The sequence below is a fragment of the Seriola dumerili genome, unplaced genomic scaffold (assembly GCF_002260705.1).
Source record: "Seriola dumerili isolate Sdu_G_001 unplaced genomic scaffold, Sdu_1.0 BDQW01001323.1, whole genome shotgun sequence".
NCBI lineage: Eukaryota > Metazoa > Chordata > Actinopteri > Carangiformes > Carangidae > Seriola > Seriola dumerili.
The window spans coordinates 343284-360328 of NW_019175578.1; the positions used below are offsets into that span (position 1 = coordinate 343284).

Genomic DNA, 17045 nt, shown 5'->3' on the forward strand with positions numbered 1-17045 from the left:
AGATTGAAAATTGGAATAATTTCATATATTTACATATATGTTTAGCCTATACAAATATGTATGTTTATGCATGTATGTAGGCTTACATTGAAGACATATGTCCATCCCAAAGCCTGTTAATATATGTTGATATTATATACAGTTGGGTCCAAAAGTCTGAGACCACTTTCCCAGGATGGGAAGAGCAACATGTTTAAAATTAATGAGAAAAACACATATAAGCATATATAATTTTTATATGTATGTTATTTTAATAAACTTCCCTATATAAATTAAATGTATATCATTAACCTGTACTGTATGGCCACAACATGTTATACCATGTAAATATTAATCATAGACATTTTTGATATATGTAAATATACATATTTTATTTATTTCAGTCCTGTTTGTTTTTTGTTTGTGGTTTGGGCAGGAGTGTCATCAATAGACTGTAGTGTTAAATAAAAAAAACATTCTCATGAAAGTGCAGTCAGACTCTCCTCACTGTGGTTGTCTTTTCGTAAGTTCTTATGAATTCTCCTTTTTTTTATTATTAATTATTACAAATGCACAGGAACATTATATATATGAACAAGCATGAACACAGTAAATGGGCAAATAGTTCATCAGAATAAGTAGATGTATAAACAAATATACAGCTTAACAACCAAAGGAAAATAAGAAAATAAAAAATGTATAAAAATAAATTGCCAGGGGGTAAATTTAAAGTATAAATATGAATAGTAATACTGAAAATATTAATTAGGAAAGGAGGTTATTTTGACTTTTCGACCGTAGCTTTAGTTTCTGGTCCACACTCCAAAGCAGAAGGTGGCGGTAATGCACCTACAACACCAGGTTGCCAACCCATTTTAAAAAGGAGGAAGAAGAAGAACTACGTATCCCAGTAGTCTTTGCGGTCTACGAGTCGGGGGGTGTTGACTCGACCTTGGAGTTTGACGTGCAGCAGCATGGCGAACAAGGAGCCCAATGTGAGTGTTTTAAATGTTAAATTATTGAATTAACTATTTTTTTTCCCACGGTGATGAGCGACGTGTTTATCTGTGACTAAAATAACGAACGGTCCGTTAATGAGTTAACGTTAGCCCTGTTAACCAGCTAGCTGTTAGTTAACGTGGGCAAGTGTTAGCCAGGTCAGTTAGCATGTCGCTCAAGTTGTCTCGTGCGCCGCTAAACTTCACAACCAACCGTCGTTTTTGAAAAGGTCGTATCTTGACTTGACCGTTGGTGGCTGTTAACAGACTAATATCACATACTGGTACAAACAGACAGAAGAGAGCGGGTCTGTAGGCCTTGTTCTATTCATTCAGTCCGCTCAGTCAGTTTTAAGGTGATTCCAGACCGGTAAATTCTCCCCGTTTTACCTGGACAGAGTCTTTGTTATACACATTCTAATGTGAGGCAGACTGTAATGAACTGGACAGCTAGGCTACACATACACAGTGTTGATTAATAATGTGTGGTTGTTTTTAAATGAAAATGCTGGCTCATTCAATTCTTGTTCTTGTTTGCTCTTTTAATATCAATACGCGGTGCATTGTGGGTCCCCACCAGCAAATCTTGCAGAGGTGTGGACTCCTGGAAAGTGTACAGCAGTCCGTGACAGAACCCTCAGACACCTTACTGAATTAGACCTGGGCTGAGATGTTTATGTTCACTATAATTCCATTCAGAAATAACACAATGACAGAATGTATGATGATGTATGACTATTTCAGTCGTGGGTTTCAAACACTTTCTGTAATAAAACATCTAAATGTAAAAATCTTATCAGGTGGTGGGGGTCTGTGGTCTAATTTGTGTCAGTTCAGGATCCTTGGTGTGAACCACTGCTCTAAATCATCATCTGGAGTGATGTCAGTTTCCGATGATGATGCTGAATCACCTATCGGTCACCTGTCAGTCTGCAGGTGTTGACATGCCTTGGAGTTTGTATTTGATAATCTAATGTGCTGTTTAAATAATAATAAGTGTGCACAGTTACTACTGCCAACATATAAAAGTAAGAAATATCAACTAATACATGTTTACTATTAAAACTGTTATAAGAATCTGCATTTTCATTAGAAACCTACATTCTGTAGGATTTGATTCATTTTCATTCAGAACTTCAGCCCAAAGTGATGTCTTAAAATTTTCCAAGACATTCGGTTCATGATGACCAATCATTTCAGTGCTACTGTAGAGTCACCCCCTCCTGTACATGACTGTGATCTTATGTTATATTCTCTCGCAGCGTTTCGTCCAGCACCTGAGGGATCTGGCAGGCCGGATGTCTTCGTCTGGTGGCAGAGGGGCAGGATTAGGACTGAAGCTGCTGTTGGGAGCTGGTGCTTTGGCATATGGCGTTAAAGAAGCTACCTACACAGGTAAACACACCTGTACAGAACTTTCACACCAAGCTCTCAATATGTGACAGACAGAGGTTCATGTCCCCAGATGGCACAGATGCACTGAACCTAGATAATGGCAGCAAATACAGTAATTAACAAACCTGCAAAGTAAGAAACAAGTTTGTAAATTTGACAACGCAGACACAATATAAAGAATTGCAGGGTTGGGTTTTATCAATTCCAGTTGTGTTTATTGATTCCAGTTCTTATTGATTACCTGTTTGGATTCTTAATAGTAAAAAAAAAAAACAGCTCAAAAGAGGTCAAATATTTATATGACAAAAATATCTTTTATCTTTTGAGCATTAACTGAACATTCAAACTAGTATTTACTAAATACCTACAATAAAAACATGATGATCAACAGACGTGTAATAGATAATAGATATAGATCAATCTAGAGCAGGTTATTAAACTCACTAGTAGTTGTTTTAGAGAGCCCATCTGAGTGTTCTGGTGACAAACACATGGATCTTTATTTGTCCTATACATACTAGTCTAATCCAGAGGTCACTTTAACAATCAAGACAAACAAGAGTGAAAGGGATGACACTCTTGAATCGAGACATTTCAAGAAGAAGATTGAAATCAGAAAAAAATTCTGACAAAAATATTTGACTGGGTGTATTTTTTTTTTTTTTTTTTTTTTTTTTTTTTTTTACGTGTTCCCAGTGTTTGGCATTTTTGATTTGGTTTTAGTTTAATTTTAGTTTAGTTTTTAGTTTAGTTCAAATTTCCAAATTGCCAATAAAGAAAACACGAGTAATTAAAAACATCCACTCATCATGTTAAACATTATTTGCTCATTTTCCAACACCACTGATGAGGAGATGANTTTTTTTTTTTTACGTGTTCCCAGTGTTTGGCATTTTTGATTTGGTTTTAGTTTAATTTTAGTTTAGTTTTTAGTTTAGTTCAAATTTCCAAATTGCCAATAAAGAAAACACGAGTAATTAAAAACATCCACTCATCATGTTAAACATTATTTGCTCATTTTCCAACACCACTGATGAGGAGATGATGGTTCCTTTCTTACAGAGCTGTTGCATTAGACTCCATTCTGTGCATCACATGCGTGTGTCTCAGTTGCTGTGAACTGATTTAGTTGATAAAATGGAAGTTTATCTGTTCTGTGATTTGGACAATTGATGACATCACTCTTGACAAACATCAAAAATGCTGTAATTTGCCATTTTAGATTGACACTGAGTCCACAAGTCTCTCGACTTTCGTCTTCATTTATAGTGTTTTGATGACAATGGTGGAGAGCACCGTCTAACATATCGGTCAAAAATCTCCCATAGTTCAAGTGGGTTAAGATCTGGTGACTGAAGGCCACAGCAGATGACTCACATCATTTTCATATTCACCAAACATTCAGTGACTCCTCATTGCTGGTGGATGGAGGCACTGTCGTCCTGTTCATCCACTCATCTTCAGATTTTTCTTGTATCTTGTATAACTTGTAACCTGTCTGTGTATATTCATCTGATATTCTTTGTGTGTGTGTGCAGTGGAAGGTGGTCACAGAGCCATCATCTTCAACAGGATTGGAGGGATGCAGATGGACACTGTTCTGGCTGAGGGGCTGCATTTCAGGTGGGATCGGTTCATTAATTAACTTATTTGTTCCAGTATCTGTACTGGTCTGTCTGACTATCATGGATTTAATTGGTGTCACAATCACAGGTTGTCATTTTTGATTGGTTGCCAACCTAAAGATGGCAGGTCCTGTGTAACATGACAAGTCTGTGGGCAGAGTAGACCAGAGCGGGCTAGTGCAACCACAGTTACTCACTCTGCTATAAAGTCCAGATCAGTGGAGAGCTGCGGTGATGGTTTTCCTTCTGGAAGTTTCTCCATCTCCACACAGATTCTCTGGAGCTCAGCCAGAGAGACCATCAGGTTCTTGGTCACTTCTCTTACCAAGGCCCTTCTCCCCTGATTGCTCAGTTTGGCGTCCAGCTCTAAGAAGAGTCCTGGTTTTTCCAAACTACCCCCATTTCAGAATGATGGAGGCCACTGTTCTCTTAGGAACCAGATCTGAATCCTCTCTCTGAGCTCCGCAGGCAGCTCCTTCCTCCTCATGGTTTGTCCCCTGATGTGCAAGCTGTGAGACCTGATATAGACAGATGTGTGTCTTTCCACATCATGTCCAATCAGCTGAGTTTATCGCAGGCGGACTCCATTCAAGGTGTAGAAACATCTCAGAGAAGACCAAAAGAAATGGAGGCACCTGAACTAAATCTCAAGAGTCATAGCAACAAGGCGGCAGGCACAAGGGGGAGAGGTTGAGACAGTGATGGACAATAAACCGTGACCTACATCTCTGAAGTATTTTGGTTTAGTTTCTGACACAGTCTGTTTGTTCACCTATATTAACTGAAACCAACACTGAGCTCAGTAAGAGGATTGGACCGGGCCACTCCAGCCACGCAGTTGAGTGAGTGATGCTGCAGAAGAAGAGTGACGCCACAGTGGACAGTGGTTTGAGCTCATCAGGGTTGAAGGAGAAGGAGGAGAAGGCCTGCATCCTGTCTTTGTCATTGGCATTCAGTTTATGTTGAAGCCAGTTAGTAGCAGGTTTCAGACAGAAGACTCTGGTGATTAAATCCTCTAGACCTAAAACAGATCATCGTACCAGAACTACCTGACATGACACCAGTGTCTCTGTTGTAGGATCCCCTGGTTCCAGTATCCCATCATCTATGATATCAGAGCCAAACCCAGGAAGATCTCCTCTCTGACTGGCAGCAAAGGTAACAAACACTGGAGACACGCACGCACGCACGCACGCACGCACGCACGCACGCACGCACGCACGCACACACACACACACGGTTGTCTGAATGTACCCATCTGTGTTGTGATGTTGTGTGACTGGGTCATTCCCTCATGTTATGTTTTCAGTCTGTCTGTCCCATTCTTGTGAACATGATATCTCATCTAATTTACCACAATCGTTCACGTGGACTCAAGAATGAACTGATTACATTTTGGTGGTCAAAGGTCAAAGGTCACTGTGACCTCACAAATCACCTTTGTGGGCCGTAACTCAAGAATTAATGTTATTTTTGACAAAACACACTTAATATCTTTTATTAAATCCCTTCAAAGTGTTCACAACATGTATTATGAGTCTGGACAGACATGGATGTAAACTGTGAATTGGTGAACATGGTAATTCCAGTCTAAAAAGTTAAAAGTGGAGTTAAAAGCTAAAAGTTAGAGTTAGACATCTGTATTTCAGGAAATACAACGCAGGAACGTGACATCAGAAGACAACTTTTAAACTCTTTCTGTATGACAAAACATCTTGAGAACCCTGTTATCTGCAGCTTCATCTCGCAAGGCTCAGAGGGAGTGAATATGAATCATGTGGATTCAAAAATCAAACGCATTTTGTGGTGATTCACAGTAGAATTAAATAGAATTAATACAGAGATCGTATCGATATAAAAGACTTGAGAAGTAAGTTTTTGGTGTAGACATGGTTTGTACCAGAAGAGGGCGCTAACATGACCACAGATGAACATCAGCTGTTGGCATTTAAACAAGTTAGTGTATCTTCATATAGATAGATATATATATATATATATGTTTGTGTAGATCTGCAGATGGTGAACATAGCGGTGCGAGTGTTGTCCAGACCCATGGCGTCCAACCTCCCGGTCATGTACCAGCGGCTGGGGAAGGACTACGACGAGAGAGTCCTGCCCTCCATCGTCAACGAGGTCCTGAAGTCTGTGGTGGCGAAGTTTAACGCCTCGCAGCTCATCACACAGAGAGCTCAGGTACTGCTGTCACCACGGCAACATCTCTGTGTACTGTATGTATCCCTTTCAATCAATTAATCTCAACCAATTAATGTAACAATCAACTGCCACAACATATTGAGAAGTTTATAACGTACAGAGTACAACACAATCCAACAACATAAAACGACAAACCTCCTGTGTGATGTTGTTGTCGGTGCAGTGTTGAGTGTTGTTGGTCTGTATTGTTGTGTAGGTGTCCCTGCTGGTGCGCAGGGAGCTGTTTGAGAGAGCCCAAGACTTTAACATCATTCTGGACGACGTGTCCATCACCGAGCTGAGCTTCAGCAGCCAGTACACCGCTGCAGTGGAGGCCAAGCAAGTCGGTAAGGCTCAATATAACACAGTCATGTCGTCAGCCAGTGTGAGCCAGTCTGCTGCCTGTTTGTTATGACGCTCAGACGCCCCGTTAATCTGAGACTGTTTTAATTTAAACACTTGTTAATTGAAATGTTAATTACAAGTAAAGGAAAGCTCATATTTAAAAGGGGTTCTTGTTCAAAGGGATAGTTGTGGTGTTTTGACGCGGGGTTGTGTGAGGTAGTCATATATAGTCGGTACATTACCTGCAGTAGATTATGATAAGCGCAGTCCCAGTTAGGAAAGCCGGCAGAGCGGTGTGTGGCTGTGGGCGGGGCCACGAGAAAAAACGTGTTTTAGACACTTTTAAAAAAAACGCCCAACTGAAACAATCCAATATCCATTTAAATGTAGCTTCATGTAGAATATTTACAGAAGTTTATCTTCTCGCGTACTTTCCTCCAGTTCTACATTTGTTCTGATTCACTCAGCTGACCTGCGGCTGCAGCATAATACAGTGCACTTCATAGGTGCGGTTGTGCGTAGCAATACGGTGGTTCAGCAGTTGAAAAACTACAACGCCAAAGGAAAGTGCTGTTTTTACGGGAGGATAAGCTGCTGAAAATATTCTACATGAATCCACATTTAAACGGATTCAGCTGGCGTTTTAAAACTCCGCCGGTGACCCCAATCAGCTTTCTTAACCGGGACCGCGCTCATCATAATCCGCTGCTGGTAATGTACCGATTTATATACAACTGCCTCACACAACCCCACGCCAAAAAACACCCGAACTATCCTTTTAATGTCCAGATCAGCATCAGTATTGGGGCACGAAATGTTGCTTCAGTCTAATGGAGACAGCAGATATTCACATATATATTCAAGAACTTTGCAAAATAAGCAAATAGCAGTCAGCTCGTTGAGTCCCAGCTGTTTAACCTGCTGTAACATGTGGTCAGTGTTCACAGAAAGGGGCAAAATATTCATGAAAAAGTCTCTTTGTAGAAATGTTTACCTCTGAAAATTGCTTCTTTTTTTTTTTACTTTGGAAGTTTTTGAAGAATCACAAAGTTTATATAAGAAGAACTTTATCATTGATAATGTGTGTGTGTGTGTGTGTGTGTGTGTTTAGCCCAGCAAGAGGCCCAGAGAGCCCAGTTCTATGTGGAGAAAGCCAAACAGGATCAGAGACAGAAGATCATCCAGGCTGAAGGAGAGGCTGAAGCTGCCAAAATGGTGAGTGACGAGCGACGTGGTTCTCGCTGTCACACTGAGAAATAATGTGAAAGCTCTGACATGCTGTATGAATGTCAATAACTTGTTAACTGTGTGTGTGTGTGTGTGTGTCAGTTGGGTCAAGCGGTGACTAAGAACCCAGGTTACCTGAAGCTGAGGCGAATCAGAGCGGCACAGACCATCGCTAAGACGGTTAGCTCTTGTTTTTATCTCCTGTTGCATCATTTCTGTCTGTTCACTTTGATTTTAACTTGATTTTGAATAAACTTTAAATTCTGTGTGAGTACTGCAGAATGAGCAGCTGAAAAAGTCATTGATGATGATGATGGCTGATGTGTCTCCTTCCAGGTGGCAACATCTCAGAACAAGGTGTACCTTAACGCTGAAAGTTTGGTCCTGAACTTACAAGACCAGGTGTCTTTTAACAAGTAGGTCTTCTCACACTCACTCTCTCTAAACATCTCCTAACACGTGACATCAGGGCAGTCACTCGGCCTTTAGTTACTAACCTCCTTTTCTTGGTAGAATCCATGATGTTTTTATAGATACAGAAAGGGAAGAGGGTTAATCTCATCATGTAGCTGAAAAGCAGAGTTAAAATACTCGTTGGTCCCCTCCCCTCCCCTCCCTGGTTGTACTGCGACAGTAATGAGCTTCAGACTGTTTTAATTCAAATTGTCATATAAGACCACCTGTCCCACGTTTGTGTTTGTCTGTTTCATTCACAAAAACACGAGCGACGACTAAAGAGAAGACGATGTGTCGACAGTGTCAACTCGCTTCTGTAGAGGAGCGAGTCGTCGTTAGAAAATATTAAAGAGTACAGCTGCTAGACCAGACTACATGAAGTTAGATGTTAAGAAACTATGAGCTAAAATTAGGCTTAAAAAGATTTTAAGCAGGTAAATAATTCCAGGTTTGTGATTGTAAATAAACTTAAAATCTGTAGGTTTCTGCTTCAAGTTTGTACATGTGAAGAAAAGATTTTTATTTGTTAAAAAAACAAAAACAAAACAGACTGTGTGAATAAATATGAATGCACTGTAATAGCATACATGGTCAGAATGTACAGTAACGTCTAGTTTATCCAGATGTGAAATGTGGTCTGAAGAAGTCTGGAGCAGATGTTGTACCGTGTGCAGCAGTGTGACTAATGAGCTGCTGTTTTACAGTTTGTCTCTGGGTCCAAAGAAGTAATGAAGAGGACGTGGAGAGAAGCAGCAGAAGTTTCCTGTCGTCAGCTCCATCTGAACACTCAGCTTCACCTGTTGCATTAGAGAATCAACATACATGATTCTAGACACGTCTGAATGTGGACAACAACAAAGAAGCAATTACATTTTTTTATGTTTATTTTTTTTTTTCCTCTGACATAATATATAAGACTTTAGGGAGTGGCCTGTATTATCCTAAAGTTTTGTGAATGAATTATTGACGTGATCTCATTTCAACTTGGCAGTGAACAAATCAAAGACGTGTCAAACAGAAAGTACTTCCTGCACAGGATCAGTGTGTAAAGGACTTTCATGAAGAAGAATTAGTGCAACAATACTTGAGAATATTTAGGAGATCAGTGTCTTCTGTCAGGACGAGCTGCCAGGTCTCATGTCCAAAAAATCAAACAAGATATCATGTATTAAATGACGTATATTTCACTGCTGTGTTCATCTCCCAGAGTTGGTCCTGATCTGGCTGCCAGTCCTTCCTCTGCTCTACACACATCTCATCCTCACAGGTTTGACACTGGAGTGTTTGTCAGGGGTGTTACACACGTTAGGAGGTGTGTGTGGATTCATGCAGAAAACCAGATAACACAGCCAGTGTTGGCAGACCAACTTAATACTAATTTATCTGTTAATAAACTTTTGTTTTAAGTACATGTTGTTGTATCTTAGCGTTCTGATTTTATTGAGTTTAGCTTAAAACATCAGCTAAAGTAAATTGTACATTGAAAATAATCCACTCACTGATGTGTGTGTCCATCATGGTGTCAAACTGTTCTTTTCTTTTTTCATATGTTTGTTTATCATTGTCATATTTCTCCAGAAGAATGTGATTCTCCATCTTGATCATTGTGACTAAAGACAGAGTCTGGAATCTCTTGACCAATCAGAAAGAGGGTAAAGGGTAAACCTGAATAAATAGATAAATAGATGGTTTTGTATAGGACACAGAGGCGCCATCAAAACATCAGATGAGAGAATATCTCTTGGACGATTGTTCAAATTGAAATTAAAGAAAGGCTTTATTGCTTTTCCTGTGACATCCCTGCTCCTCCACGATGTTCACGAGTACGTTCATCTGAATGGATCGTTATAACAAACGGACTGCAGGACAAATGTGCTTTAAAATCTCACAGATAGCAGCAGGTTTATCAAATGTTTCAGCTATGACGTGTTTTGGTTTGTAGTAAATGTGTTAAAACGCTTCAACCTTTACGATCAGGAGTAATTGAACGCAGCATGAAGGTGTATTGATGTTTCATGCTGGTGGGAGACTCGTGAGCTGCAACAGGAGGTCAGACCCTTGAAGTCTGAACAAACTGGTACACAGCTGTCCTGCTGGAGGGAACACGGAGGAACTATTGTTGACCACGCTCATGTCTTTTGGTCTCAATTCCATAGAAGGAAAATAACAACAAACAAAAAGCAAACAGAAGACATTCCTCGATACTCGGACAGTTGCGTACAGGTTGCAATGCTGCAAAGCTCAGTTCAGGGATGGTTAAGGCTGAAATAAATAATACCATTTTCAGAATCGGTTACCCTACACATACAGCTTTCCACACTGCCTGTGGACGTCCTTGTCATCTGATAGGTTATTCGTAATGTAATGTCCTAAATATTTGATCTCATTGCACTCCTAAAGAGGAATACCAGCTTCTAACAATCATAGTATTACTCAAAATCTAGACCATACTGTGAACATGTCCTCAATAACTGTTGAAGACCAGCAACACATGGACTAAAAATCACCAAATCATCTGCATAAGGGGAATACCAGACAGGAAGATGGACTAAGCAAAGATGATACCGACTATCTCTTAAAGATTATGTGGGCAGCAAGTAAAAAAGCTGTAACAAAATGCCGGCTTCAGGAGAACTTCCCTCTGGCTGGACTCTTTATCAATATTGTCAAACATCTTCTAGAACAGGTGACTGACTCCAAAAAGAACTGGGAGAAAAACGATGAAAATGCTGTTTATTCAGCAAATGAGACTGATTCTTTATAAGTATTATATGTCAAATTTCCCTTGACTCAGTGACCATCCCATGAGCTCCTCCTTTTCTTCTGTTACTGTATGTGTCTTCCCTGCTTGTGTTTCTCATAACGTGAAAAATATTCATCAATATAAAGTTAAAAAACAAACAAACAAGAAGTCGGACCCTCGTCATACTTGTTGTCAACTCGCTGCCAAATTCTCAAAGTTGAAAATAAGTGAAAATGTCTGCAGCTCCAGGCTGAATGTTGACTGCTCTCTGGTTCTAACTGGTGCTTCACTGGTGGCGTTTGCTGAAGTGTGCACATTACTGGAGAGACACATTGTCAGCGGTTTGGTGAGGAGATCCTGGAGGGCTGATACTTGCAAATGATGCTCAATGTTTTCACTACAAATATTTGGTGTTTACTCAGAATCAGTCTACACTCCATCAGGACTGACACGTCTGAAATGAGTCTGTTTTCACAAGAGATCGTGTTGTTCTGCTCTTTATTAGTGTGTATCCATGTCATCAACATGGAGCGACACGAGGAGAGAGAGACAACTGTTAATGTTGTAGTTAGTTTCATGTTATTTATGGGTTGTGAGTCGTCAGCTGCTGACACTCCTGCTGCCACAATGGAGCTGAGTTGTTCTTGGTTTTTGCTGCTGAAATCAGAGAAACATGAAAAGGACACTGGGAAAAACAACATGTTGATTGTGAATCACTGAACAGTTTTCATGAACAGCTCTTTTCTGCCACCATTAGCTGTCTACACCTGTATGTCTACACACAACGCTGCCTTGGTCGTACTTGTTGTGGTCTCAGGTCTCCACGGTGTGGTCAGTGTTGATGTCTATGACTGTAGACTATGACCTTTTATGTACATGCATTATATCAGTTTTGCTGGGGATGCATTTGTTCATGGCCTCTCTATTGCCCTCTAATGGTTGTGTTCACCATTGTACTTTTTTTGTGTTTTCTTGTGTATTTATTGTCCTGATTGTTGTGTGTTTGTTGAATTGTTGATTGTTGTATTGTATATGTATTGTATAGATATTGTTTGCATGTTCTCCCTGTGCCTGTGGGTTCTCTCTGGGTGCTCCAGCTTCCTCCCGCAGTCCAGAGACATGCACATTAGGTTAATTGGCGACCTCTAATCCCTTATTATACTATGACTTTAATGTCTTCCTATACTATGACTTTAATGTCTTCCTATACTATGACTTTTTACAACTTACTATACTATGACTTTTTATGTCTTAATATACTGAGTTTTTATGCCTTACTATACTATGACTTTTAATGTGTTCCTATACTATGACTTTTTAAGCTACATAAAGTTATTATCACACCACTGGACACATTCATTTGGGCTGTGACATTCCATTTCAGCACTTTAACCACAAAAAGTGTCTGTTCTAGTAGATTTCAGCCATTTGTATGAAAGAGATTACAGTAATGGGGGAAGGACAATGGATGCTGATTGCTGAATGACAATTTTCTCTCAGTTTCTTTCTTGTTTACAGAATCATAAATCCATCCTTCAGCATTCACACACCTGCAGCTGAAAACCTGTCCGGTCAGTCCAGTTCCACTCTGCACCGCAGCTCCGCTCTGGGTTTTTCCTGCAGCCTCTCTGCAGTACTGCTGCTCTCCTCCTCCCTCCGCCATTTCAAACAGCTGCCTGCGCCCGGCCCTGTGATGGAGGAAGAGGGAGAGGAGCTTTGTTGACAGGAGAAGACGGGAGGAAGGGAGGGAGATTGAAAGAAATGAGTCAAGAGGAGGAAGAGGAGGAACACAGTGATCACTCTCCTGAGGAAGACTAAGAGAAATCAAAGTTTTGTTGGCACAAACATGTTTTTCAGTCAAAGCCAAAGTTGCAAAGTTTGGGGAAATTTCATTTTCTCTTTAAACAAACAAAAAACAGGAAGAGCTTTTCTATTCATTTACATTGTGAAATAAGATGGAAAAAAAAATCAGAAATGAAAAAGCTTTACGATCTAAAACGAGGAATCTCACAAATGACTCACAGAGATTAATAAAGTTCAAATCTTGATAATCTATATTACATTAAATGACAATGACATTTAATGTGAAAGGTGTGGGGGGGGGGGCTTCCTCTGCCTTGGGGGTTCAAACTGATCATGGGGTCCATGGTTTGAGTCCAGGTGGGACCATTACTGCGTTTCCTGTCACCAAAGACATAAAAAAAAAAGATCATCAGTATCACAGAGCTTTTTTGTTTTTGGCTTTGTTTTGATTTCATGGCTGAAAACTGTATCAGGTTGTTTCCTACCTGTTCAGCACCAGGTGTTAGACTCCCACACACCATTTACACATAACACACAACAAATCAATACCACATGGAAACAGCCGCCGGTCATGACACAACCCCCTGAAAATGTCCTGTCCTGTCGAATCATTCACTGTCAGAAGACCAGCGCACTTTTAGAAACACACAGGGCTGACAATTATCTCTCAGAGGCTGCCAACCAAAGAAAGACAAAGACAGAGAGGATGTTGGACTTAAATTCATCAAACATGACAAGTGGATGATAATGTCACATGGGCCGTAAACTGGCTCGGTGAATGTGACAATAAGGGAGATCACACAAAGTTATACTAAACTATTTTAACCAAAACATAAGACAAATAAGCGATGAGGTGTGGAAATCAGCAAGTTTAGCCAGGACAGTAGCACATGGATGAGGGGTGAATGTGCTGTGCAGGTGTTGTATGTGCAAAAAGCAAAAGATGGATGTCAGCAGTTGGAAGAGAGAGGACAGCTTTTATACTCTGGAGGGTCCAGGTGAACCAACTGCCTGCTGATGTGGGCAAGACAAGACAACAGGAGGGGCGTCACAGCAGTTAAATGAGGAGATAAAATAGGCCTTTTTTCTGATCTGTGTTCTTTCCTGTGTAGTGCTCATCATATGCTTGAGCTGTCTCCATGGTTGGATTAACCAAACAGGCCCAGGGGACTCAGGGGTCACTCTCTGCAAAAGTCACTTTCAAATGTTGAAAAATCAGAGGAGGGATGTCATGATCAGTGTTTTGCTGCAAGACCAAACCATGTCTGAACATATATGTATTCTTTAAAATATTTTTATAATTCTACACAATAGTAGTAAACCAATTTATATATGTGTGGCAGCTCAGCAGCTCTGCTTTAAGAAAACAAAAGCTGTGCCTCATGTTTCCACAGATGGTTTTCTGTCCCAGTTAGAAAAATAAATCCGGCCCTTACTTGTTTTCTTCTGGCCCAGTTCCACGGCCCAAATCTGGCCCATGTACAGCATGATTGTCAGATGTTACTTCCACATCTGGACCAATTCTGGCACACACACAGAAAATCTTGAGGAGGATGACAGCTGGAATCTGCCCAGATGTGGAAGTATATGGGCCAGACTCGGGCCTAGGACCAAGGCAAACGTTGGGCCACTTTGTTTAGTATCCCATAGTATTTATGTGTGGAGAGGAGTGTCCGTGTGGAGCTATGGTCTGTTTCCAAGTCTGTTCCACCAAGTGCACCCTCCTTTTCTCTTCCTGTCTGCAGTGACCAAACATCAAACTGCAGCATATAATGACGTGGAAGAAAGAAAGTATTTCTTAAGTGCTCTGCGTCGGAGTGAGGCTAAAAGAGACAAAAGCTGGACAGAAACAAACAGCGAGAGTGAAAGTTTTAAAACCTCAGGATAAGAAAACAAAAGTCGAAACAGTACTCCATGTTGTTTCACCACTGGCCTCAATATTTTTCAAATACTTCCATCATTGATTCATTAGTAAAACCTTTGCCTTCTCAAACTATCAGCAGTTGTCATACAAATCATAATCGCAATTAAATCAAAATCACACTCATAGAGATTTAAGTTGCTCCCCCTAAGCAGAGGCATGTAAATGAGGAAGTGGTAACTCAGCTCAGATCAGTTCACTCCAAACTCTCTCTCTGAGGTGTCACCTCAGGGCGTCTGTCCCCCGTCAACCCACCACTGCCCCCTGCTGTCAAACTGTCAGCGCTGCACATAATGTAGTTTAAATGACCCCGCAGTCACCTGTGTGTGACCAGGACGACTGGACATTCAATCACACGGAAACACATAAAGTTAATTCCTGTAGTCTGAGCGGCCAGTGGTTGATTCACATGAAAACCAGCAGTAGGACACTGTGAAAATATAACCTGATAAGTCTGTTGTGATGAGGATGAGATCATTCCTTCCCGATTTATTTTGTTATTGAGTTGTCGCATGAGTATATCCGCAGGAAGATGGCAGATAAGTATGTTGTAGGACTGTCTTACATCATGCTGTTACAACACCAAAAATCTCTCAACTTACCCCTCCACCCCGAGAGAACTAACTAAATAAATAAATAAAAAACTGATATACAAATAAGACAGTAGCCCAGAACATTTTTTCCCATCCATCCAGCTCCAGAGTCAGTGGAAACAGGTTAAACAAGTTAATCCAGATGTCCCTCTACCCAGCAACATTTCCCAGCTCCTCCTGGTGGACCCAGAGGTGTTCCCAGGACAGATGAGCTATGTAATCCCTCCAGTGTCTTCTGGATCTACCCCAGGGCCTCCTCCCACTTGGAAAAGCCCAGAAATCCTCCAATGGAAGGCGCCCAGGAAGCATCCTGATCAGATGCTCCTCTCACACCTGGCTCCTCCAGCTGCTCCACTCCCAGCTCCCTCTGGGTGTCTGAGCTGCTCACCTTATCTATAATGTTGAGCCCAGGAAACTCATTTCAGTCTCCACCCAGAGCTCATGACCATAGATGACGGCTTGAACGTAAAATATCTGGTAAATCAAAAGCTTCCTCTTTCAGCTCAGCTCCCTCTTCACCACAATGGTCCAGTGTGGTGGCCACATTACTGCCGACGCTGCACCAATCTGACTCTCCTTCACTTGAGGCAGCAACTTGCTCCCGTCCCAGAGGGAGAAATCCACTATTTTCCGGCAGTGAACCGTGACCTCAGACTTGATGGTGCTGACTCTCATCCCAGCCGCTTCACACTCAGCTGCAGATCGTCCCAGTACATGATGAAGGACACGCTCTGATGAAGCCTTACAGTTCAAACTTCATTTTAACTCTAACCACCATCGACATCTTGTCAGCACTCTGGATAAATGGACACAAAGAGTGAACAGTGAGTATCCCACCCCACCTGCAGACCAGGATGAGCACTGCTAAATGAACAGGAGGGATCAGAACCATCTGAGTGGGACGTCCTTATGTATTAGCTACAGTTAGATGTCTACAACATCACACAGGAATAAACACGGTTTTATTTATTCCTGTCAGAGTTTGTGTTTGCAGAGCTGCTCATGCAGTACAAATATGAGCGAGGTTGAACTTTTTTTACCCTGCTGCAGCACCAGACCGGCTCCGTTCACACGAACAAGACGGCTGAAGTCGGTCTGAGCGTGGCCTGAGGTCTGTGCAGGTAACGACATCATGACATCACACGTGACATCACACGTGACATCTGTGGGGATCACTACACCAGTAAAACAGCACGGCGACCCTCGGCGAGAGACTGACTGAACACCACAAACTGACAACATCCTCTTTCTGTGAACAGCAGACCAAAAACAACTCACATCATCGACTGGAGGGAGGTCAAAGGTCATCGACCTGAAGTGGACAACCGGATCCAAGCAGCTGGACATCTGACACCAGAGACCACCCACATAGAAATGTGTGTAAAATATAAGTTTATAACATATATGAAATAGCCAAAATTTGTTTATGTACATGTATTAAAAATATCTGTATGATGAATATATGTTAAAGATATATATTTAATTATAAATAATTATGTGAATAAATTATAAATAAAATAAATAATTTAATCTATATATGAAAGTTTATTAAAACAACATACATATAAAAATTCTATATGCTAATGTATGTTTTTCTTAATAATTTCTCATTCATTTTAAACATGTCTATCTTCCTATTCTGGGAAATATAAATAATATCAACATATACTAACAGGCTTTGGGATGGATATATATTTATATAACATGTCTACAATAAGAGCACACATACATCAACATAGGCTTGTTGCTATTTCTAGTAAATAAATT

The 17045-nt window shown here is 40.8% G+C and overlaps 1 protein-coding gene across 1 annotated transcript; it reads left to right on the top strand.

Annotated features, from left to right (window-relative positions):
* The first annotated feature begins 902 nt into the window (after positions 1-902).
* Positions 903-9629, top strand: LOC111238450 (prohibitin-2-like). Its single transcript, XM_022767961.1, has 10 exons — positions 903-974; positions 2240-2372; positions 3911-3995; positions 5076-5155; positions 6006-6190; positions 6408-6537; positions 7647-7750; positions 7865-7942; positions 8099-8178; positions 8923-9629. The coding sequence occupies exons 1-10, from the start codon at positions 954-956 to the stop codon at positions 8945-8947; spliced, it is 921 nt and encodes a 306-aa protein (XP_022623682.1). The 5' UTR covers positions 903-953; the 3' UTR covers positions 8948-9629.
* The last annotated feature ends 7416 nt before the right edge of the window (positions 9630-17045 follow it).

Excerpts from the sequence above, each read along its gene's own strand:
- LOC111238450 (XM_022767961.1), top strand. The coding sequence starts at position 954 with ATGGCGAACAAGGAGCCCAAT. Across the intron at positions 975-2,239 it reads TGGCGAACAAGGAGCCCAAT|CGTTTCGTCCAGCACCTGAG; the intron begins GTGAGTGTTTTA and ends ATTCTCTCGCAG. Across the intron at positions 8,179-8,922 it reads GACCAGGTGTCTTTTAACAA|TTTGTCTCTGGGTCCAAAGA; the intron begins GTAGGTCTTCTC and ends GCTGTTTTACAG.